General features: G+C 38.2%; 1 protein-coding gene across 1 annotated transcript in view; it reads right to left on the minus strand.

Moving 5' to 3' along the window:
- Positions 1-52: 52 nt before the first annotated feature.
- The window catches only part of arfgef2 (ADP-ribosylation factor guanine nucleotide-exchange factor 2 (brefeldin A-inhibited)), a 35,256-nt gene continuing 11,891 nt past the window's right edge, over positions 53-23,417 (minus strand). Inside the window, exons 7-39 of the mRNA XM_081385702.1 lie at positions 22,192-22,338; positions 21,993-22,111; positions 19,571-19,704; positions 18,976-19,210; positions 18,714-18,813; positions 18,473-18,612; positions 17,777-17,885; positions 17,507-17,696; positions 17,316-17,427; positions 17,020-17,225; positions 16,842-16,926; positions 16,455-16,626; positions 16,198-16,349; positions 15,803-15,931; positions 15,540-15,698; positions 14,227-14,374; positions 13,989-14,085; positions 13,854-13,894; positions 12,030-12,199; positions 11,789-11,940; positions 10,817-10,989; positions 10,565-10,725; positions 10,352-10,482; positions 9,773-9,902; positions 8,841-8,976; positions 8,471-8,609; positions 7,294-7,351; positions 6,954-7,068; positions 5,605-5,744; positions 5,189-5,360; positions 4,948-5,086; positions 4,439-4,556; positions 53-1,630 (exon numbers count right to left, since the gene is read on the minus strand). Of these exons, the coding sequence (XP_081241828.1) occupies positions 1,466-1,630; positions 4,439-4,556; positions 4,948-5,086; positions 5,189-5,360; positions 5,605-5,744; positions 6,954-7,068; positions 7,294-7,351; positions 8,471-8,609; positions 8,841-8,976; positions 9,773-9,902; positions 10,352-10,482; positions 10,565-10,725; positions 10,817-10,989; positions 11,789-11,940; positions 12,030-12,199; positions 13,854-13,894; positions 13,989-14,085; positions 14,227-14,374; positions 15,540-15,698; positions 15,803-15,931; positions 16,198-16,349; positions 16,455-16,626; positions 16,842-16,926; positions 17,020-17,225; positions 17,316-17,427; positions 17,507-17,696; positions 17,777-17,885; positions 18,473-18,612; positions 18,714-18,813; positions 18,976-19,210; positions 19,571-19,704; positions 21,993-22,111; positions 22,192-22,338 (4,574 nt within the window). The 3' untranslated portion in view covers positions 53-1,465. The remainder of the gene's footprint in view (positions 1,631-4,438; positions 4,557-4,947; positions 5,087-5,188; positions 5,361-5,604; positions 5,745-6,953; positions 7,069-7,293; positions 7,352-8,470; positions 8,610-8,840; positions 8,977-9,772; positions 9,903-10,351; positions 10,483-10,564; positions 10,726-10,816; positions 10,990-11,788; positions 11,941-12,029; positions 12,200-13,853; positions 13,895-13,988; positions 14,086-14,226; positions 14,375-15,539; positions 15,699-15,802; positions 15,932-16,197; positions 16,350-16,454; positions 16,627-16,841; positions 16,927-17,019; positions 17,226-17,315; positions 17,428-17,506; positions 17,697-17,776; positions 17,886-18,472; positions 18,613-18,713; positions 18,814-18,975; positions 19,211-19,570; positions 19,705-21,992; positions 22,112-22,191; positions 22,339-23,417) is intronic.

Consider the following 23,417-nt stretch of genomic DNA (forward strand, 5'->3'; position numbering starts at 1 on the left):
CAGACCCCTCAGTGAAAACCTTAATATAGAAGAATCAAAATATAGAATATTTAATGGTTCAGAATTCAAACTTTATTGATTACTTCACCAAATGCTTTAAAGATTACATCACAATATGTATAGAGTTGAACATTATTCTGTATATTTTACATGAAAACTTTACACTGTATTTATTCATATACTATGTATTTATATTTCCCAGTCTCAAGGGAGGCGAAGTAGACATCCATAGTTGCAAGGGAAGGAATGCTTTTCAGAAAATATTTGAATGCACTTCAAGAATGAAATACATCCTTAATGAAAATGAATTGGGATTTGAATCTACACTGGCAATACACTACTAAGCCATATGATGCTTGGGTTCAATGAAGATATACCTGGATTATACAGTACATTTGTATTCCTGTATTTCTCCCACTTCACTCATTTTTGATAATGACATCATCAGTGACTGCCGTCCATCGCGTAAACTTGCCGATTCAGTCTGACTCCGAATCAAGAGCGAACAGCACTCACAAAAATTCAAGATTAAAAAAAAGAAAAGATCAGTTGATCAAATTTAGTGCACTAAAATAATATTCTTTAGATGTCTTAAGATTTAAATGATAAATATGAAAAAAAAATAAAAATAAATTAAACCTCTCAAAAAATAAACTGGAAACTAAACGAGCATGGTGTATGGCATGTAAGGAATGGTAGTGTCTGCCTGGTCTGGATTAACAAGCGTAAGTACGGACACATGTGAAATAAACACCAAATGCTTTGAAAGCAGCCATTACATTCTTAGGACAATTTGGGTTCTTTTTGAATTTGGGAAAATTCAAGTCTTTTGCCCCAAACTAAAAGCATTTTAAATGCAAAAACCTCTGTGGGGTTGCTTGAATGAATTTGATTCAGAAATTATTGTTTAATTGTATGATGAATCAATAAAGGACAATGACAATGGCCATTTTTGGACCAATCGGTAAACAAACTGGCACAAGCCCATCGCACACTGGGTGTCACTTACAAGCTCTTAATAACCGGGGCAGATCTCAGTTTTTTATGTTTTTGAGATGTCTAGATTTGTTCAGCCTTTAAAAGACAAAAATTTAACAGATAGGACAAAAGCCAACAAAATTAAGTCAAAAGACGATCAGAAACCAGATATACAGCAGTACTGGCAATAAATTATTGTCGCAGTCATCCAGAAAAAAGTCAAAATAAAAATGAACAAATATGACTCATGACACTAACACAGACGGATGACACAGCAGAAGCGGCACCCTGCTGTTCACGCACAGGGGAGCGACCGACGGCTGATGAGTCAGGACTGGTAGAGGAAAGTATTGGACAGTCAGTTCTGTGTTCCTGTACAGTCTTTCAAATCACAGGAGAGCCTTATACGCTCTGACCATACATTCACTCTACAGCCCCGCTTTCCCCCCAGTTCATCTCAGAGCTGTGTTCCCAGTTCTGATCTGCTTTATGATGACGAAGGCTGCGCTCGGCCCAATTCAGGAGCGGCGATGTGGAAGACGGATCCGATGCGGAGGAAAAACCGCCGCAAAGCAGCACGGAGCTCCGGAATGAGGTCGAACTGCATCATCTCGCACAGATGGTGGTAGTAGCAGGAGGCATGAGGCTTGAACTGAGGGAGAAACGACAGTGTTAGACGTTCATGAAAAGATGCTTTGAGCCATTTTATTTTACTAAAGTCTTTTTGTTTAGGGGTTTCCCTAAAGACCTTTTTGGAGTGTCCGTATGGAGTGGAACGTCGCTGGGAATGCCTGATGTTATCAACAGTGATGAATGGAAAAGTATATTTTAGTTATGAACAGGGAAGATCCCCAGGGCTGCCAGTGGTCTGACTGCGTAATGGCACAGGTCTCTTTTACATTTAAAGGTCATCACACTGACAAGCTGACATTTCAGCAGGATGCTTCCTGTAATAAAAGCCTTAACTCAGACACCTGAAGGATAAGAGAAATATCCAACACATTGTCTTTTGCTACAGGAAATAACACCTATTGGGTTAATTATCAGCCCACCTGTATGGTTAATAAGGGCACTATTTTTACAGTCTGTTTCTTCTCATTCTTAATTGGGACATGTCAATATTTAACATTATAAAACCAAGATCAAGATCAAGGCCGAACCCAACCGGATGTCTACTGAACATGAAAGATAAAAAGTGTACTATTTTTAACCTTCTAATTAGGGACCTCGAGTTGAACTAAGATAAGAGATTTAAAGTGAAAGTTCACCTAAAAATACCATTTACTCACCCTCATGTTGGAACTCTTTACTGTCAGAACATGACAAACACTTGCCAAACAGGTGAACATTTTACCAATCTGAGGTAGAACATTCAAAACATTTTTCCTTAACAAAATAAATATCTTAATAGACAAATGCATTTCTCAGTTTCTGCATGTTCTAATGGATGATATTGTTTCAAATCATGAAACAGGTTTGTGTTGCCTGATTTTTATGGCACGTATCTTCAGCACAGTTAGCAGTGCAGGCTGCGATCTTAATAATAATATTACATTTCCATTGGTATTTGCATGAAAAACAATGCATAAGGCTGAATTCAAGCGCATCCCACTGGATCTCACTGCACTGCTTAGTGGTCGCGTGATCAAGACAAATCAGCGAGTAAACGAATCTGCTCTAGTAAACTCGCGCTGGCCTGCCATTTGAGCCGAGCGGATAAGTAGCGCAGTTACGTTCTGCTTTTGGTGCATGAACATAATATCGACATTTTGATATTTTATCAAGGAAAATTATATCACGATCATTATCATTATCGTTTTAATCGCCCAGCCCTACCTCTGACCTTTTCCTCTTTGGTAATATCTCAGCTTTCTCTCTTTCTACAGTCCCGCTTGCTGATTGGCTACAAGACTGTTTTGGTGCTCCGTAGATCAGTCCGATCCACTTAGTTTTTTCTAAATATTCACAAAATTGTTTGCTTAGGTTGATCTATTGCGGTCAAACATAACTTTCGAGCAGTGATCTCAAACCCTTCAATTCCATCCCTGCTCCAACACACCTGCCTGTAATTATCAAGTTACCCTAAACACCTTGTTTAGCTGGTTTAGGTGTGTTTGATTGCGGTTGGAGCTGAAATCTGCAGGACAGTAGCTCTCCAGGAGCAGGGCTGGGTATCAAGTCCGATACTTTTTAGGCACCGACCGAATTGCCTCGATTCCATCGAGTATCAAAAAATGTCTTGTTGTTCGGTACCAAATTTCGATACCTAAGGGGTTAATCTCGTCAACGTCAGTGAGCCAATAAGCATCCAGCATGATTGGCTGTGGCGAGGCATCAAGGAAAAACACTAGTTTTGTTACGCCCAGAGACATGGCTGTAGTGTGTAAGCGTCCCAACCCCATAGATGGAAAAGATGCGGAAAAGAAAAGTGTGGCTACATTTTACCAGGCTCAATGCCAACAGTGCGAAATGCAATATTTGAGACAAGATCTTTGCTGCCAAGACCAGCAACACAACAAATCTGATGAAGCACTTGACTGCACATTTATAAGCTTAAGACCAAAAAGTTGCTCCGTCTTCAACTGCAAGAAGAACTGGAGCACGTCACAACTGAACCGAAATTTAGCGAATAGGCTACTTGCCTAGGCACATAGAAAGCTTGAAGTGTCTACTTTTAAATTAACCAATTCGAATAAAAAAACAAACAAATACTCTCTGATTATGTAATCCAAATGAAAGGTGCATTTCTTTCTATAGACGCGTTCCCTATACTGCGGAGATGACGAGTCAGCAACGTCAACATCTTTGTAGCCAACACTGACTCAGAAAACACTAGTTTATTAATAAACAATTAAAATGTCTCCTTGCTATTTTTACCAGACACAATCATAATCATTACTTTTGCCAATTTGCGGCAAGCTTTATGCGTATTAAGCGCGAGGCATATAGTCATTGAGTCTGTAAAAAGTCAACAAACCAAAGTTTTTTTTATGTATTATGTAATGTAATCTTGTTAAAACGGATTTCATGAAATTGGTATCGAAAAAAGTATCGTTCAGGAACAGGCATTGAAGTCAAGGAATCGGTATTGAAAAATTTTGAATGATACTTAGCCCTAGTTGGAGACCCCTGCTTTAGAGTAAACAAACATGGTGGATGATGGGCAAGAAAACATGGTGATAATAGTGTTTGGATTGCTTTTTACAGAAAATTCACAGAAACAAGTTTAGATGAAGATGTGTAATGCTTTCGTCGTCTTTTGTTTGTTCAAGGAAAAATAGCGGAATCATTTATTTAAATAAAACTATATTTTTTATATTATTTTAATAAAAATAGGGGAAAACCATTTCATTGCTGGTAAAAAGTATTTGTAGGCACACGAGACAAAAAGTTCATTTTGATTCCTCTGTCCAATGTTCTGGTATAGTGAGAGGGTGTGTTTGTTTATGTATGTTATTACTTTGTCATCAGGCAGTCTGAGTGTCCGGGTGAGGAGCAGCAGGAGGAGACTTGTCCAGGCTTCCCGGTGGCTCTCTGAGGTAAGACTGATGAAGTAAGCCAGCGCTTCACTACAAACTCTAAATAAAACACACACATGCACATCATTACTATCCAAAAACAGTACAGCACATGTAAATCTATGATGTAAAACTTGATTATGTGACTCATCCCTCAGTGTTTTACATAAAACAGTTCCCCTTTTTTTTTTTTTCAGTCATAAATCTTTTTCGTATGCATTATAGTGATGAGTGTAGCATCTATATTTAATGCTTTCTAATTGTTAATAATGTTAGTGTAATTTAAATAGTCATTTAAATAATAATGTAATTTAAATAATAATGTTAGTGTAATTTAAATAGTCACAGAATAATAATCAATCAACTCAAGTGCAATTTCTTCAAATAATATGTGCATCTGAACACATAGCGCAGATGCACTGGATGAAACCAGGCAGACGGCTGCACTCACTGCAAAAGGCGTGTCTGGATATCTAGCCAGGAGTCTTGCAGCTGCGTGTCGGAGTACATGCGAAAGAGGATTCTCAGACTGCAGGCCAGACTGCTGGTCTCCTGCTTTAGAAGATTCGGTTTTGACTTCCCCTTAAAGCCTACACGCAAGATTAATAAAAGAAATGCATAATAAAAAAAGACTGTCTCCTATAAATGACAGCATTACCACAACCCAGACGATGAAATAAAAGAGCCCAGACCTGCTCTCCAGAGCGCAGTCCTCTGCTCATTGTTGGAGTTGAAGTCCTTGGCAAACCTGTGAGACTCAAGGAGGCAGTCAAGCAGTTTGAAGAGGTGCTGTGACGACAGGTGTCTGTACATACCCTGGTCGGGCTCCGTCTCTCCCTCCTCTGCTTGCTCAAGTGCATCTCGCTATTAGGAAACACAAAGAGACGGAACAAATGACACTTAAAGTTAGCACGCTACAAAGCCGTTCCTTGGCTGATTTCTCCAAATCACTGTGTATTTGTTTCAATACCGCTGTGTATTTTATCAACACCATAAGGAGCTGTTCACACAGGCCACATTGCTGCATTTGTCTGTGCTGTTTCATGTCAATTATCAGTTATACTTTATAAAGCAGATTTTTGAACGGACTTGGGTTAAGTGAACAAACCTGAGCAGCAGCCATGTTCTCAGCATCCTCCCTCTTGCTGGTAGCCGGGTAGAATACAATATTATCTATGGTCTGAATCAACTCCAGCTGTACGACGCACTTTATAAGCAGCCCTGCAAACAGCTTGTGGTCCGAGACCCCTAGGACAGAACATGTAAGAGAGTAACATGTTATAAGTCACAGAAGGACAGAGAACTCTGGACAGAAAGGTGAAGTGTAAAATGGCTCAAGAGCTGGGCAACAAGGTCGTCCAATGGAGTTTTAATCCACATTCAGATATGCCTTCATTTAGTTTGCTACTAAATGTTCCAATCAAATCTTGATAGAAAAAAAATTGTATACTGGGACTAAATTTAAACTTTTTGGATTTTAAACTTTTTGGATTTGGAAGCAGTTTTACTTAGATAAATGGCACAATAGGGAACAAAAGTTGTGACTTCAGTTTCATGACGACTTTAAAAGAGGAAGAGGTCATATAGTTCAAAGAGAACGTGGCTGTAGGTGGAAACTCTAGACGATTAGGTTTCGTGGGCAGCTTATCAGACGTCTTTTTCTACTTCAGACAAAGTAGACAAGCAGCGTGGCATGAGGTCACGTTACGATGTTCTGCGGAAAACTAAGAAAAACTGATGTAGTCATATGGTGGTTTCTCAGTACAAGGGCGAATCTCATGAAAACTCCAAAGGGGTTTTCTGTTTTAAGACAAAAAAACAAACTGCTTAAAAAAAAAAAAAAAGAAGGTTAAACTTAATTCGATTTTTTTGCATTCCGCCAATGGGAAAATTAAGGCTTCAATTTTCTTTAGGCAAATATAATTTTTAAATATACTTTTTGATTTTTGAGTTCAAAAGTTTTGGGTCGGTAAGTTTATTTAAATGTTTTTGAAAGAAGTCTCTTATGCTCACCAAGACTGCAATTATTTGATCAGAAATACAGTAGAAATAGTAATGTTGTCAAATATTATGACAGTTTAAAATAATTGTTTTTTTTTTATATATTTTAAAAAGAAATGTATTCCTGTGATGGCAAAACAGTCTTCAGTGTCACATTATCCTTTAGAAATCATTCTAATATGATGATTTGGGGCTCAAGAAACATTTCTTGTCATCATCAAAGTTGAAAACCGTTGTGCTGCTTAACTTTTTTGGAAACTGCTGTATTTTTTTTTACAGGATTATTTGATGAATAGAAAGTTCAAAAGAACAGCATTTATTTGAAATAGAAATCTTTTGTATTTTCTGTCACATTTAATGCATCAATGCTGAATGAAAATAATGGTAATGAGTGACTCAAACATTTTCATGAGAATCACCATAAAAGTCAGAGAGAGGCATTGCAGCTGTACATACTGGTATGGGACCTTCCTTTCCAGGTTTCATCACTGGCGGTGGACATCTGACTATGGCCTCTCTCTGAAAGAGTCCTCTCAAAGCTGCTCTGCGACTGAGAATCTACCTCAACATCCTAAAAAACACAGAGACAAACACACACACAGACGCATATGAAAACCAGAGCCTAATATGCAAACGTCTAGTATAAATAGCAAGCAAAGTCTGATGGGTGTGTCAGTGTTAACAGAAGGGTAGGACACAAAGATGTATAACAGAATAAGGGCTTAGTGGTGCTTGATTATGGTTTATTTGTGTGTGTATTCGCAATATTAATTTATTTATGTGTTTGTGATCTCACCATGTGCTTCCCCTCTCCCACCTCCTCCTCCTGTCCAGCTGGTCGCCATGTCAGCAAGCTGTTAAGAGCAAAGTCAAAACCAAACTGAGAAAGCATTTCATAAGCAGAACTACTGGAGCTTGAATCTGTTTAAACAAGCACCGATTTCAATATCAGTGATTAGGAGTGGGCGATATACCGGTAGAAATTTGTCAACTGGTAGAGATTTTAGACTATCGTCTCTATCGTGGTTACACTCACATAAAGTCACTGTGCTGCGCAGTCACGAAAGCTTATCATCTGCATGCGTTTTTAAGCATTGCTGTTTAAAAACGAGTGATTTTGAAGCATTGAAGCGCAATAAGCAGTGAAAGATAACTAATTTCGGTACACGCGCATAGTCATTTATGTTTTAAGGGTCTGTAAACAGTTGAGAAAGAAAGTGCATCTGTATCCATATATTGGATCTGTGCATTCTGTCTTAAAGTTACAACAGCCTAATATTCCTGCTGTTTTTAATGTTAATCAAACAACAAAAGACAAGAGAAAATCACTCACTGTTCCTGCTTAATCACTTTCGTAAGTTTAATAAGAATACATTTTGTAATGTATACAGTGAAGACTATGCAGTGTTTTTGTACATATGATTACTTTATACAATTTATGTAGTATTTCTTATTTCTAGTGCTCAAGTCTACTTAATCTTTTTCTATTGTAGTTTGTTTTCTTATATGTTTGTAATTAGTTTCTTTGTTCTTATTTCATCACTGACAGTTCACTTGTCTCCAGTAAGCTTGAGAGTTTTTATTTACTTAGGCTAATTATGAAATGTCAGTGGTTTAAAAAAAAATTATATCAAAAAACCTTATTTAAAGCAAAAATAACTATATTATTGTATCGTCTATATCGTTATCGTGAAATAAAATTACTGATCTCGTAATCATAAGATTTTGATCATATTGCCCACCCCTATCAGTGGTCACATGTCTTACAGACCAAAAAAACTCGGGAAAAAAAAAACCCTTTTAAATTATGCTAAAAAAAAGTTTTTATTTAGACATGGTATTAATTAGCATACCTTATAATTTATTTGATAATTAGATTATTTTTATCGATTGACAACTCTAATGAAAACGCATCCAGATGGAAGGCCGTTAAGTGTCACTGAAACAGATGGTGGTGTGCAAGAGTGTCATACGCATGAGGGCTGGTGGTCTGGAAGATATCCAGCATGCAAGCGCAGGTGACGTCCCACACCTCCGGACTGAACTTCTCCCCGTTCAGGATCACCAGGTTCTCCAGACAGTTTGTGCCTGACCGCGCCAGCTGCTCATTATCTAAAAACAGAGGCGAAGTTTTAAGTGTAACACTTTCCCTGTGTCACCACACCCTGATGATTTAAAACACTACCACCCACTGGGTCAATATGTTTCTCCAAATGTGACATGTGTAGGCGTCACATTTGAATTGTCCATCTGGAATAAAGTACAGCAAGTAGCAGGACAGGTTTTAAAATTTACAAACTCTCCCTCCTCATGATTAGCGCAACAGATTAGCAAAATCCCCACCTTGTTTCACACACCACTGCAGCTGTGCAAAAATATCTGCCAGCAGCACCTCGCTGAGAGGCTCGTAAAATTGTGTGAAAACATCACAGATAGCGTAGAGGGCGTGGTTACATGTTGTCGTCATCCACTCCGTTTTCTATGAAAGAAAAAAAAAAATAGGAAATTATTATAAAAAAAAACTAATCGTCATTGATTGGCTGCAATGTATCCACCTTATTTTTCAATGCGGAAGTAAGCTATTTTCTTGTAAATGTGTTTTTCTTGTGAATTCATTAGCCGCTACAACTAGAACACTAACAAAGTGCAGCAAAACTATTTGCGCAAGAAACCAGTATGATTACGATAATACATTACAATAATGTATTATCGTATTATACCAGATAGCAACATCAAGATGTTTTAGTACCGTTAAAAATGTGGTGGATACAACTAACAAAAAAGTTAAAGCTAGCTACATTCAAGCTATACAAGGGGGAAATATCTTTTATGTATCATTTAAAAATATGATTTATGAATCAGTTAGAAATATCAGTAAATCAACTAGGGAAAAGCATAATATTAATAGCAAAACATAATTAAATGTATAAAACTAAATAGCAAAATTTTAGTGCAGGGACTTCTAGCAACGCAAATGAGACCGTTTTTTAATCAGTTCATTAAAAAGAACCCACCGAACCAACAGACTCTAAATGAATCAGATTTTTTAATGCTACTACTCTAGTAGACAATAGACATGCTACTGCTAGTGAAGATTGTTTGATTATTACTTCAGCTCGCTTGGTTGCAAGCACAAAATAATGTGACAAAAACAGTGATGTGCTGTTATACTGCTATGGGGAAAAAGTAGCTTGTTATTGGATAAGCTCAAGTAGATTAAATATAATGAACATAAATGTAATGTTGGGAGTATTCAAATTGTGATTGACACTCACTTCAGTTTGCTGCTCAGGGAGCTTCATGTTGTCGAATATTCGAAAGATGATCCGAAAGAGGTCATGCCACCAGTGCTTCTCAAATGTGTGTCCGTAACTCTTCATGATCTCAAACATGACAGTCAGACCCCTGAAACACCAAAACACACCCTCTTGAATAAGCTTTAAATGTGTTATTTAAAGTCGTCATGGAATCAAAATTTACCCAATTTACTTTGTTTGCACATTACTAGTCTTATGGTGAACAAATAAGCTGTGCAAGTTAATATACAGAGATTTTTTTTTAGTAATCTTGAATCAAAATCTGAACATTTGCTTCCGCTCTGGAATGGCGTTCCTTCTCTGATGACATCAGTTTGACGGCTTGGGTTAAATATCCTTAACCACCCTCAAACCGTCAGTTTCCTTTGAGCGAGGGATGGAGAGGAGGTGCACTAAACTAAAACCCCGCCCTCTATTCAATATTCCTTTTCACTTGGAAATACATCACTACACTGGAGAAAAGTTGGTTGCAACTTCTGATTCACAGGGACTTTAAAAGATATGAAGAGAGTAGCAAGGTTGATGATGGGGACCCACCTGGTCCTGACGTCTAGTTTGCAGCGGTTGATGATGCAGGAAAGCTCAAACAGGATGGGGAACCAGCCTCTCACCCAAACACGGTCACCAGGGGCAACGTTCATATCGTCACTAGTGTACTCCCTCAGAGCCTAGAAAGGGGAAGAGTGACTAAAATGTAATCTTAGAAGCTCGGATGTCATGGGTAACAAAGACTGAGGTGACAGCACTCACCTGCGGCCTGTCAGACACGTATTTAGCGCAGTGGCGGATGAGCCGAATGGCTTCCATACTGGTGTCAGGAAATGCAGCATTACACACAAACTCCGACAAACACTTCACTGCATCCTGGAAAGAGTCAATGGCCGCCGCAAAATGCTGCTGAAACGTGTTCACTGTGAGGAAACAGAAAGGATAGACATGAGTTTTTTATTTTTTATATTCAAGATGCAAGTTTTAAAATAATGTGCAATTGCCGGTACTTACTAACAATGTGCCCTGTGGTCTGAAATGCGAGGTCCACAATGTTCTCATCATGATCTGACGCTGCTTGATGGAACACAGAGAAGATGTTCTTCCAACCAGAGCGAATATTAGCAGCCTGGGAGTTCACCATCTGGGCCACACAACGTATCACCATGTCCCGGATGGTGGGCGACCTTTAGAAAGTTAGTGTAAAAGAAAGCAAAATGCTTGGTTTAAAATGGAAAAATATACTAAAATAATGAAATCAAATAGGTTTCCTGAACACTTTATCCATCTTTATAATGGTCAGACAAATCATTTGTTCTGCCATAAACACATGCCATTAATTGAGCTAAAGTTGCTGTGTCAGACAGGTCGAGTCTCTCTAACAAACTCCCTCTCTCGTCAAATCGCAAAGACTGCAATTTATTTAAATAAATATTCGCACTGTGTAAGGGTTCCCTGCATTTTTCTGCAAGTTTGAAGGCTTAACGTTTGAAAATGAAGAAATTAAGACAACCACAAATATTAGCATAGTCATTTTTTTGTTGTAATTATTATGATTTTTCAATAAATAAATGTTGTTTTATTTATACAGTGAAATATTACAATATTAATATTTCAAATTTTTTATTTAGTAATAGTAGTAATTATTATTATTATTTTAACAGCCATATTTATATACAAACACAAAAGTTTGGCCAAATTGTGCAGTGTTGCAAACAAGCACAGCAAATATGGAATTATTGCATTTTAAATCACAAATCAAAGTTTTTATCAGAAAATGTGACGTTTTCCACCGAAATCATGCAATCTAAGCAGCGTACCACTTTTTGTGGAAAACAACCTACAAATGGCCTACTTATAGTTGCTACTGCATAATAAGCTGGGATTGCAGGAAGTATTTTAACTCTGACACAATTAACCTCAAGTGTTTCCTCATTCTTTCTTCATCTCCTCAATCACTCACATTTCTAACTCCCTCCTCCTCACCTGTTCTTCTTCATGATGTGTTCAAATGGCCTTAAAAAGTCCTTTTGGAAGCGGAAATTGGCCAGTTCTCCTTTCTCTAGAAACTTCATTGAAAGTTGTCTCAGGGAGTCCACAGCAAAGATGGCCACATCCTCATTAGGGTTACAACCCACCTGTCAAACCAGAAATATTGTTTTACGAACATTGTTGCCCACGAACATTATAGTGAATGTGACCGCACCTTTAGATAAAGGCCACAGACCTTGTTGAAGTGATCTCCGATGACCTGCCAAATGCGTGACCACTGCAAACGGATGCGGTTCATGTTGTAATAGGAGATTTCCACTATCTTCTGCAGACTGAACATGCGCGGCTGGTGCGCAGAGGCCAGCTCGTCCATGGACACCGCACATAGCCAACGTACAAAGTCAACTAGAGATGGAGCAGAGTTTAGAATTCACAAAAATATCAAGTGACATTTTGCCCTCAAATACATTATCTACATGTTCATGTCTGTGTGCATTAACGTGGGTTGGAAGAGTGAGTCAGTCCAGAGGGACATTTTGTGTGGCAGTCACCTAATGGTTAGGCTACGTAATAAAAGTAACTAAATAAACTGTCCACCCAAACAGTCTGAAACAGATCATTTTCATCCATTTATACACCTCCATACATCATTCTAACGTCATTTCTGAATTTAACCGGCCTATTATCTTCTATTAAAGAGAACCTCCGTCATGAAACTATGCGTGTAAGAATTACATGAATGAGGGAAGTTTATATTTACTTTTTAACAACCACCATCCCTTATACTGATCACTTATCACTTCCTTATGATGTAATGGACCAAACGAATGAATATCAGACAAAGAACAAATCCAAGCTATGGCGAACAGGATCACAGGATGGACGCCCACTTAGACTAAAAAACGACTTTCCACTGCTCATGGAGATAAAGATATGTAAGGAATGCAGTCGTTCTAGCTCATTTCTTTGTAATTTTAAAACCACACTCAGAACCCATTGACTCTACTTTACATGGGTAGAATTAACAGTATCAGTTTCGTCATAATCAACCCACACAGATATGCTCTCAAACTACTAACTACTAATAAATACTAATAACTTAGCTAAACTTCTCAGTAGCGTGACAGTAGCTCAATTGTTTTCAAAATAGTGTTGCTTTTTCAGTAGCAAGCTAGTTAATTCCGAGTAAAAGTGGCGTGACACAACCGTTTATGTCTCGTTGTATTGCGTATGCATATAAGGATTACAAAAGTTTGCCAAGCATGTAAACTTCAAACCTCATGGTTGTTGTAAGTCTTTATTTACCAGGTTTGACTATGTAAATCATGTTGTAGAACAAAAAGTGAAAGTCTTTTCATGTTTACCACAGACATTATTTAACTCACAAACCCAAAACCCCTACTATAAAACTTTTTAATCATTTCTGAGGAATTATGCTAACTATGATATAACCCATGCTATTTTTCGCCACGTTTTACAACTAAAAACTGAAACGCTCTATAAAATCAAACCTCTAAATATTTTTTTATATCTTTTATTCTTCTACTTTTCTATAATTCTACTTTTAATCAGCAAGGATGCTTTACATTGATCAAAAATTACGGTAAAGACAATGTACAAATATTTTAAATAAATGCTGTTATTTTGAACTTTCTATTGATCAAAGAATCCTCAGGAAAATGCATCATGGTTTACACAAAACTATGAAGCAGCACAACTATTTTCAACACTGATAATTATCAGAAATGTTTCCTGAGCACCAACTCATCATTATAGAATGATTTCTAAAAGATCATATGACACTGAAGACTGGTGTCTTAAATTACATGTTAAAATATATTTAAATAGAAAATAGCTATTTTAAGTGATAATAATATTTCACAATATTACTGTTTTTACAGTATTTTTGATCAAATAAATGCAGTCTTGGTGAACATAAGGAGACTTTTTCTACCCACCCCAAATTTTAGAACAGTAATGTGTATATTTATATTGCCCCCTTAAAAATTACACAAAAATGTTACCTATCAAAACAAAAAGCAAAACAAAGAAACCCTACCAATTGCATTTCCATCAAGCCTGGTGGATCCAGTGAAGATTCTGGCACACAAAACAGAGAGACAGAAGGTCAGACATGGGATTATAAACACCAAGAACAACACTGTGTTTGTATTGTCCTGTGATTTCAATGCACCTGTCCACAGCCACCACAACACTCTGAGAGCTGGTCTCCCCCACTGACTCCTGGATATGAGCCATCTGACGCTTGTCTGGACCTCCAACCAAAGTACCTGCAGGAGACCAATAATATGGTTTTGCTCCATAAGCAACGCTGTCCAAACGATCCACACACATCAATAAACAAACAATAAACAGATTGAACACTTGGGCCCCATCCGTGAGCTATTAACTGCAGTCATACAATGGCTTACCTAAACCAAGGGACATGAATTCCTCTCCCCCTGTTGGGAAGCCCTTTATGCTGCCTCCCTGGTCCCGGACCACACCAGAGATATAACGCGTCTTCACCCCTGTTCCAATCAACTGAGCCAACTCCAGCTGACTGATACAACGCAGAATCTACACCGGGAAACAGAGCAGGCAGATATATAGAGTCTACAAAGAAACTTTATCAATTCAATGGTTTTGGAAGAAAGCAGTGGTCAATGCCCACCAGTGGAGTGGAGTTGCATGACTTTACAGGGCTCAACAATAAGGGTGACCTGCTGGCCGGGGGCGAGTGTGAGAGTGTTTCAGACCAGTTGTGCAACCACTGAAAATGTTTAATTCATCGATCTTCTACATCCATTTTTCATACCTTGTAAACCTAATCGTTTGGTTTTATGTGATGTATTCTACACTGCTGTTGTACAATTCTGCTGATGTGTCAGCAAGATAATATTGACTAGCTAGAAAATAGATGATAGCAAAAATGATTTGTGATAGTCTTGAAATTATTAGTAAGAATGTGCTGAAAACTACAAACCAATCAGGAATGTTTTGCATTGCATGCCACAGTTTTCCAGCAAGAGTGTATATATATATACACACATCTGTTTGTATATCAATGCAAATATAAAAATGAATTGCTAAAAATAAAATATTTTTTGTGGGCAATACGTATTTTATATTATATTAGCATGTTATATAAACAAAAAAAAAATAATAATTCATAATATATACTGTATAGTCCATGCCCATTATAAGATTTCAAGCAGAGGCAGACAAGTTTTGATTTTTTTATTAAGATGGAACTTCTTAATTATTGCCCTGATGGTGGAAATGGGGAATTTCAATGCTTCAGACATTTTCTTACAGCCACTTTCTATTTTGTGAAGCTCAATAATCTTTTGTTGCACATCAGAACTATATTCTTTGGTTTTACCTATTCTGATGAATGATCAAGGGAATTTGGCCTTCGAGTTACCTCATATTCATTCTCTTGTGAAACAGGAAGTCATGGCTGGATAATTTCATGTTCCTAGTCAGGGGAATATACTTCAGAAATATTTTACTATTTTACTAATTTCTCAGGGTACTAATAACTGTGGCCAACGTGTATTAGAGAAAAACATTTATTTCATAATGTGATTTTCTGCCCCACATTCACATTAAGATTTCAGATTTATTTGTACAGCCTTCTTTGATATATATCAAGGGTGCCAATAATTCTGACCACGACTGTGTGTATATAGGAGAAAAATGGCTAACACTCAGCTCCACGCCCACATGCTCTGATGCCCACCTCATGCCAAGAGTTGCCCAAGTAGTTTCCATCGGTGTGGGCGACCATGATGAGAGTCTTAATGGTGTCAATGTTCTTCTGCTTCATCTCTGTGATACTTGAACTGGCTGTGAGCAGCGTAAACCGGGCCAAGGCCTGGATGTAGGCGTCTCTCTCCAACTGCAAAGAGAGTGAAACAGAAAAGAAAATAAGACTTGGCAGAAGGAACTAAATAAAGCAGACTTGAATAAGATGCGTCACATAAAAACAGTAAAAACACAAACCTGCATGTTGAAGATGCAGGCGATCCTGATAGCACAGCGAATTCCCTCCAGACAAAGAGAAGCCACATCCTGATCGTCACAATCCTGGAGTCCTACGCTGAACGCCGCCAGCAGGGGAGTCCAGGCCAGCTGTTTTAGATAAGCATTCAAGTATCGAGAAATGAACCCAAGCAGAACATATTTTCATTTCAAAGTTTAACTTCCTTTTGTCCTTTCTAGACTGATGTGTGAAACCACCTCCTGAAACACTTTCAGATTATGTCTCTTCCATGACCTGCTCATGATCCTTTTGACCTGTCAATGCTCTTGTGATCTAGTGTTCAATGACACCAAACTGTTCGGATGTGTGGTTTTGCACCTGAAAATTGTGAAAAACTGTAGAGGGATGTTGTTACCTTGAACATGGGCCGGACGTGCTCTAGATGAGTGGCACTGAAGAAGGGAGCCTGAGCGTGACTTACAGCCTCCATCAGAGCTTTAGCCGTTTTGGCCATCTGCTCCATCTCCATGTTATACAGCAACCTTCTCTGCTTCTCACTGGCTACATCTAACAGGAAGACAAACAGCTCGCATCAGCATCCAGCATGGTTTCATTAAATCCCAACAAAGGAAATTAGACGTTAAAGATCACTATTATCTATACAGCTCTTACTCTGTTTGCTGGATTTGGGAGTGATGGTGTATTCTTTGCTCTCCTTCATGGCGATCTTCTTGCCTGCGATTTCATCGTAGATGGAGGAGAGATACTCCTCGGGCAGATCCTTGCTGTCATTAATGCCACGGTTCATTTTTATGTACTGCTCCTTCGTCATCTTGTTCTTTACCTGAAGAGAGAAAAAACAAAAAAGATTTTGACATTTTCTAGAGATAAAACAAGCTTTTTTTTTTGCACGTTGGTATACAGTTGCAACCACCTAGCAAACATCCAGAACACCCTAGCATCTGGACATCAACAACCTTACAACCACCTATGCAGTTGCTGGTTAGTTGTCAAGGTATCTTAGCAAGTAGAAAGCAAAGCAAAAATAAGAAGTCTTACCTGTGGACTGTGCAGGTCGGTGGTTAACATGATGATGGAGTAGGCCAGAACGTAAGCGGTGTCTGCGCTGGCAAACAGAGTCTGCCTACAGAGCAACAGACAGGTCAGCACATAGGCTACACAAAACCCCAAGCAAGCCTCAGAAATATAAAACTCCTCCTCAGACTACAAAACTCACCCCTGATTGCACTCCAGGTAGCGGGCGGCAAACTTTTCCATTAGCCTATCAATTTTCTGGGCTTCACCCGGAAGCCTGAAGCCTTCCAAGAAGGCACGGAGTGCTGACACAAAGTCTTTGCCACAAAAGTCCAACCGGTCCACGTAGCAGTACATCACCTCCTTATTAAACTTCACATTCTCTCCCAGGAACTCACCAACCTGAGTCTGATCACATGACACATCAGAGCCTAAGTAGCTGGAGCATGAAATATCTTGGTTTACTAATTTATCCATGTAAAACAAGCATGCACTTACTGTGTCCAATCGCTCCTCTTGTTGCAGGAACTGTGCGATGTCTTCTGGTGAGGTTCCCAGCATGCCTTGCTCCTGCAGGTATTGTAATCCCCTTTTTGGTTTCTTGTTAAACCTTTAAGAAACATAGAAATGATCACACACAAAAAAGAAAAAGTAAGAAAGGAGATGACAGAGGTAAAAAGACAACTCACAGCTCAATGCCATGCTCGATGATCTCTTTCTGCTGCTTGATGACCTCATACTGCTCAGGATGATCTGGCTGAGACTGCTGAACTCCAGAAGACACAGTGGAGTCCAGAGAGCTCACACTATCTCTGCGAGAGGAAAGATGCTCAAGGAGCTTAACATCAGCACAGTCGCCCTCTGCTGGACGTTCCTGACCTACAGCACAACACAGTCTATTAGACTTGCAAAATTATGTTGTAAAAGATAATACAGATTAAAACAGATTATTGTCTTACCAAGGTTGGCCTGCAGGTTGGGGTTGACGTACATGTCTCTGCTCCACTCCACCATGCACTTCAAAATGGACACCAGACACTCCAGCCCTTTCTTTCTCAAACTCAGCTCCTGCAAATGAATCATTAACTGATCAACTTTTATTATCACACACAGTGAATCATGCACCTGTTGCGGTTGCAATATTCTGGAAATATATTTGAAATGAAGTTGTCTGGCACTACGAATATTCTTAGCTTCTTATGATTAATCACTTGATTTAAAAAAATAATAATTATATATATCTATCATTTGATTAAATATGTTTGTTGAATGAAATCTAAATTTTATGACATACGCAATTCTGATTTTCTTTTGAAATTATTATTTTTCCCCCACTACTAATATTGTTGGTTGCTTATGATTAATCATTAATATACATCTTATTTCATTTTGAATTAAAGCATCCGCTAAATGAAATCTAAATGTTATGACATATACTGCAATTATACAATATCATGCCCCCTTTTTTACTAGAGATATTTATATTATTCTGGTTTCAGTTTGTAATATAGTTTCTGTGTTGATATTTTTACCTCATTTAAGTTGTTTCAGACTAAAGCATCTGCTAACAAAAGACATGCTGTATCGTGTACATTTAAAAAGAATAGCATGCCTTGTAAGTACTAATGCTGTAGTTCGAACATGATGATAGCTACCTGTAATGGAGTCATGCCGAGCTCCTGTCCACTCCTTCCCTGGGCAATTTTAGACAGGTCATTTACCAGCCGCTCAAAAATATTGGCAGCGTTGAGATCACAGTCATAGTTCACATAAATGTCCACCACACATTGTGCATCTGTGAGAAGAACAGAAGACCATTGAGTTTGACATTTGAGCTAATTATCTGAGAGATGCTTCTAAGTATGTGTCTGCAAGTGTACACTGGGGTGCACCAACCTGCACATATTCGAGTAAGAGTCTGAATGACCATCCACTTGTGCTCAAAGGAGCTGGATGACGTCTCCAGGATTGTTAGAAAGATCTCCCTGAAGAACACCTGAGCAAAAAGTGGTTTCCATTTGTTTTATTTTTTAAATCACATAAGCAAAATGTATATTTGTCTCCAAAACGAATATGTTTTTGAATATCATGCAAATTTTTTTAGTCATGTGTATCCAAACAGCCTGGAAGCATATCTGAACATCTGATCATTTTTTACCTCGATCTGCATCTTTAGGTGAACCTTGAAATGGGAGAGCAGGGTAAGGAAGATGGCAAGAGACAGTTCAAATACTTCAGGCACAGAGGAGACCCCGTTTTTAGAGAGCGCCACACACAGGTACTGTTTGATGGCGTTCACAAACATCTCATGGGTTCGAAACAAAGGTCCAGCACCCTGCAGCACTGAGAGCAACAGCTGCAGGGAAACCACCTTAGAGCGCAACTCATGGGACCTGAAAGAGAGGATAGAAAAATGACAGCAGTCATCCGAATGTTAATGATCTGTTTGCATAAACTGAATACCTTCCAAAATAATGGTGAATTAATTCAAAATCATTCTACAGGAAGTGTCCATTGTGGAACCAGAGCACTCATCTCAGTTTTTATCATCACACTACATCATATTCATCATTTACAGGCTTGATTATCAGTTTATAAGTCTTTTACATAAAAAACAAGCTTAACTAGATAAAAAAAAAGTTTGTAGACAAACTTTAAGTTGGCTTGAAAAAGCCTACAAGCTTAAAAATACTTCCTTGACTGATTTAACTTCAGTTTCTAATCTTACATTCATTTTCTCTCCAGGTTCTTACTTTGGGTCTGGCGGTCCATCAGCCAGGGGCTTCATTGACAGCTTGCAGAGGGAGCGGAACACGAGGAAGGCATCTTTCTGTAGGATGTGCGAGAAGCGGGCAGCTGTTTGACTGCCCTGAATGCTTTCTACATCCTGCTCAGACAAGAAACAAAAGACCAGTCAGACCACAATTAACCCTAAAACAGGCAAGAGTGGAAAATGATCAGCAAAAAATCATTTCAAGTCACTTTTTATATCATCTGGACTTAAGTAAAACATATTTTTGGAATTTTTTATATATTTTATGAGTTGTGTTTTCCAGGATACGTTGCCCTATTAGGGTATAAAGTCATAAATTTTTCTATGATTTATTTGATGCAAAAAAATATTTAATATGCAAAATATGCTGCATGTATACCATGTCTAAGTGTCCTAAAATTGAGGCATATACATTTCTCGCATTTTACACTGCTGAAGTGTCTCATCTTCAACCTCAGGGGTGGGAAACTCTAGCCCTTGAGGTTCACTGTCCTGCAGGGTTTAGCTCCATCCCTAATCAATCAAATAATGTAGTTTAAGATACAAAAATAATAATTTTCTAAGTAATCCGGAAGACTTTGGTTAGATTTTTCAGGTGTGTTTAAACGGCAGCCCTCCAGGAAGAACATATCTAGTTACAACTGCAAAGATACAGTCAACTAAACATAATAACATCAGTTTTACATGTGAAAATGAACGTTTTCATTTACATTTTTTTTTTAACTCAAAATACATAGATTGAGGAGGGCCTATAAGGATCTTCCCTAAGGGTCCCAGCCCTGGAATGCAATTTCTACTGAGGGGGACCCCCTCCCCTCCCCTCAAATCATTTTATTTTTAATCCGTTTACCTTGCGACACCTCTTTGTCAATATTGTGGCATAACCTTTTTTCTTACCTAATCTGGCAACGTATCTAATGGGATACAGACATTTCAAAATGTGGTAAATTACAGCATGAACATCATGTGACTTAATTTTCTTTTTCAACATCTCAATCTTCACAATTAATATTAGCAGTTGTACTGCATTTTTTTTTTTTTTGTAGAAAAAAGTAAGATTAATATATGCCTACTTTCTACAAAGTCAGAATGTCCAGCTCCATGGATGGACGTGTTGGCTTTAGGTCAAACTGACAAAATGAGCACAGAAAATTTGAACCAGGTCATGAGACCCACATAATCCAAACAGACTTAACTATGATGATAACAGATTTGGATGAAAAATTCTTTCTCATGCCTCCTACAAGAGACTAAAGAGTATGTATTCTGTGGCGCACGTTGCCCGTTTATGGGTTAAAAAACCTATAGTCCAGTTATGTGTCTTTTGTGGATAATGGGCCTCATTTATGAAACTTTCGTAAATGTAATTTGTGCGTAAAACCGTCCTTCCCGTAAACTCTCCTCCGGATTCATAAAAGCTTCGTAAACATCGGATTTGTATTTGTCCACTGTGATTGGACGGCTGGGTAAAAATTGAGTGATGAATGCTGCGTTTTACCCAAAGTTGAACAGTTTTCAACTCTCAGCAAAAAAAAGAAAGAAAAAAAAAACAGGGCCAACTTGTGAAATATTATTATGGGACATCAAAATCCAGTGTCATCAGTTTGCCTAAAAGAACATAGAACGTTTAAATGTTTTACGCAGCACTTACACATGGTAGGGAGCAGGTGTAAAATTCTTTCATACCAACTAATGTTTTGAAAATACGAACATTTTCATGAATCCAAAAGAATACGTCTGAACGGCTTAACGACTGATTTACACAAATTAGTTTCATGAATGAGGCCGATTGTCTTTATACACTTTTATTTAAAGGTTTGGGATCGTAATATTTTTTTAAATGTTTTTAAATGTAACTTATTCTCACCAAGGCTGCACTTCTTTGATCAAAAATAGAGTAATACAGTAATATTGAGAAATATAATTTCAATTTATTCCTGTGATGGCAAAGCTGAATTTTCATCATTACTGCAGTCTTCAGTGTCACACGATCCTTTAGAAATCATTCTAATATGCTGATTTGCTGCTCAAGCAACATACTATTAACATTTATTATAAACATCTGTGCTGCTTAATATTTTTGTGGAAACTGTTCTCTTTCAAAGGATTTATTTGAAATGAAAATGTTGTGACATTATACATGCATTTACTGTCACTTTTGATCAAGTAAATGCGTTTAATGTGTAATTTAATTGCTGAATAAACCTATGAATTGCAATGTTAAGATGGCAGAATACCCTTTTAAGTCCACTTTGCAGAGCACTTAGGGTCAAATGCAACCCACCCCACAACTGAGCGTGTCAGATTAGAGAGACATATAAAATGTGCAGAGTGGGGAGGCGCAAGGGCTGGAATTGGGAACCCCTGTCCAACATCAAAAAACAGTAATCCAAGAAACACACCAGAATGTCTGTCGAGGACTCTGAGCCACGGTCGTCCACCATTCCATTCATCTGCTGCGTGTCTAATCGGACAACAGGGGGCGGCACTTTGGTTTCAGAGTCAGAATGTTGATCTAATCCTGTAGTAGAAACAGAAGCAGGAGTGACTATGTTGTAGGTCCAAATAAAGGTACAGTAACCTATTTCCAATGTGACGCACCTCCTTCCACAGAGCTATCTCCCAATCCACTGTCCGGCTCAGTCTCTTCCAGAACCCCAGTGCCTGCTTCTGTTCCAGGCTGCGGATGGGCTTCCTCTCCCTCAGATGGATCAGCAGTTATTTGGTCTGACTCCTGAATCTCTTTGTCTTTAAGAAGTCAAATGAAATAGTTTCTAATACCCAAATGAAACGCATTAAAACAACTATTAAAAACATAACAGGAAACTGACAAAACTAGACTTAGCTATGATCAAACATATTTCACAATATGAGATATTTTATTTCATGTTAACGTTATACATCACAATATAGATATTTTTGTTTGGTTTTTATTAGCAAAAATAATTTTTCTATTTGTCATTAATGACACAGACAGGAGAAGGTTTTAGGAAATCAGGCTGCTGTCACTGAATGCTCGGATCTAATATTACTAACACTGTGACACAACCGTTATTACCCAACTGTTTATGTTCATTTAAGACATAACTGACTGTGATTATGTGAATACTACACACGATGGGCAGTTTGACAAGATGGTGTATTTGACTACTTAAAGTCCCCCTGTGGTGAAAATCAAGTTTTAATGTTTTTTATATGTCTATGTGGTGTTTTTAATATGCTTTAAAACAACCCATGTGCAAATTCTTAAGTCCATTAACACCATTGCTTTTCCGTATTTTCTCCTTAAAACTTCACTGAAAATGCAGTTTGACATCACTGGTGTTCCTTACTTTACCAACTACCTTGTAACCAATCACGTCAAAATGCTGGCGAGCTTTAGCATATCATTACTATGCCGCGAGTCTCAAGAGAAGCCAGGTTGTCCTGGTATATTTACTGTTGATATGAAAAATGATGTATATTACGATGTTATGATGAACTATCTGCCTTTCTCCACTGAGGTCCTGAGTTGTTCAAAGTGTTTCTAAGAATGTTGATTGTTGATTGACCAACACATTGGATAACATAGTCAAGCAAAAGGCTAATCCTATTAATTACCGTTATGTGTCCGACATTGTAAAGAGCGATACCATTGTGCAGAGTTTACCTCAGTAACGCCCGTTTCACACATACTCCGTGTGCAGTGCGTATGCGGTGCGTGTTGCAGTGCGTATGCAGTGCAGGAGCAGCAGGCGCAATAGTGCTTTCACATATGCTGCGTTTGCAGTGCGTAACTGATCCGCTGCTGTAGGCTATACCACAAATACATACTCACTATTTGTATT

This window comes from Scardinius erythrophthalmus (genome assembly GCF_964197995.2).
Source record: "Scardinius erythrophthalmus genome assembly, chromosome: 15".
In the NCBI taxonomy this organism is placed as follows: Eukaryota; Metazoa; Chordata; class Actinopteri; order Cypriniformes; family Leuciscidae; genus Scardinius; species Scardinius erythrophthalmus.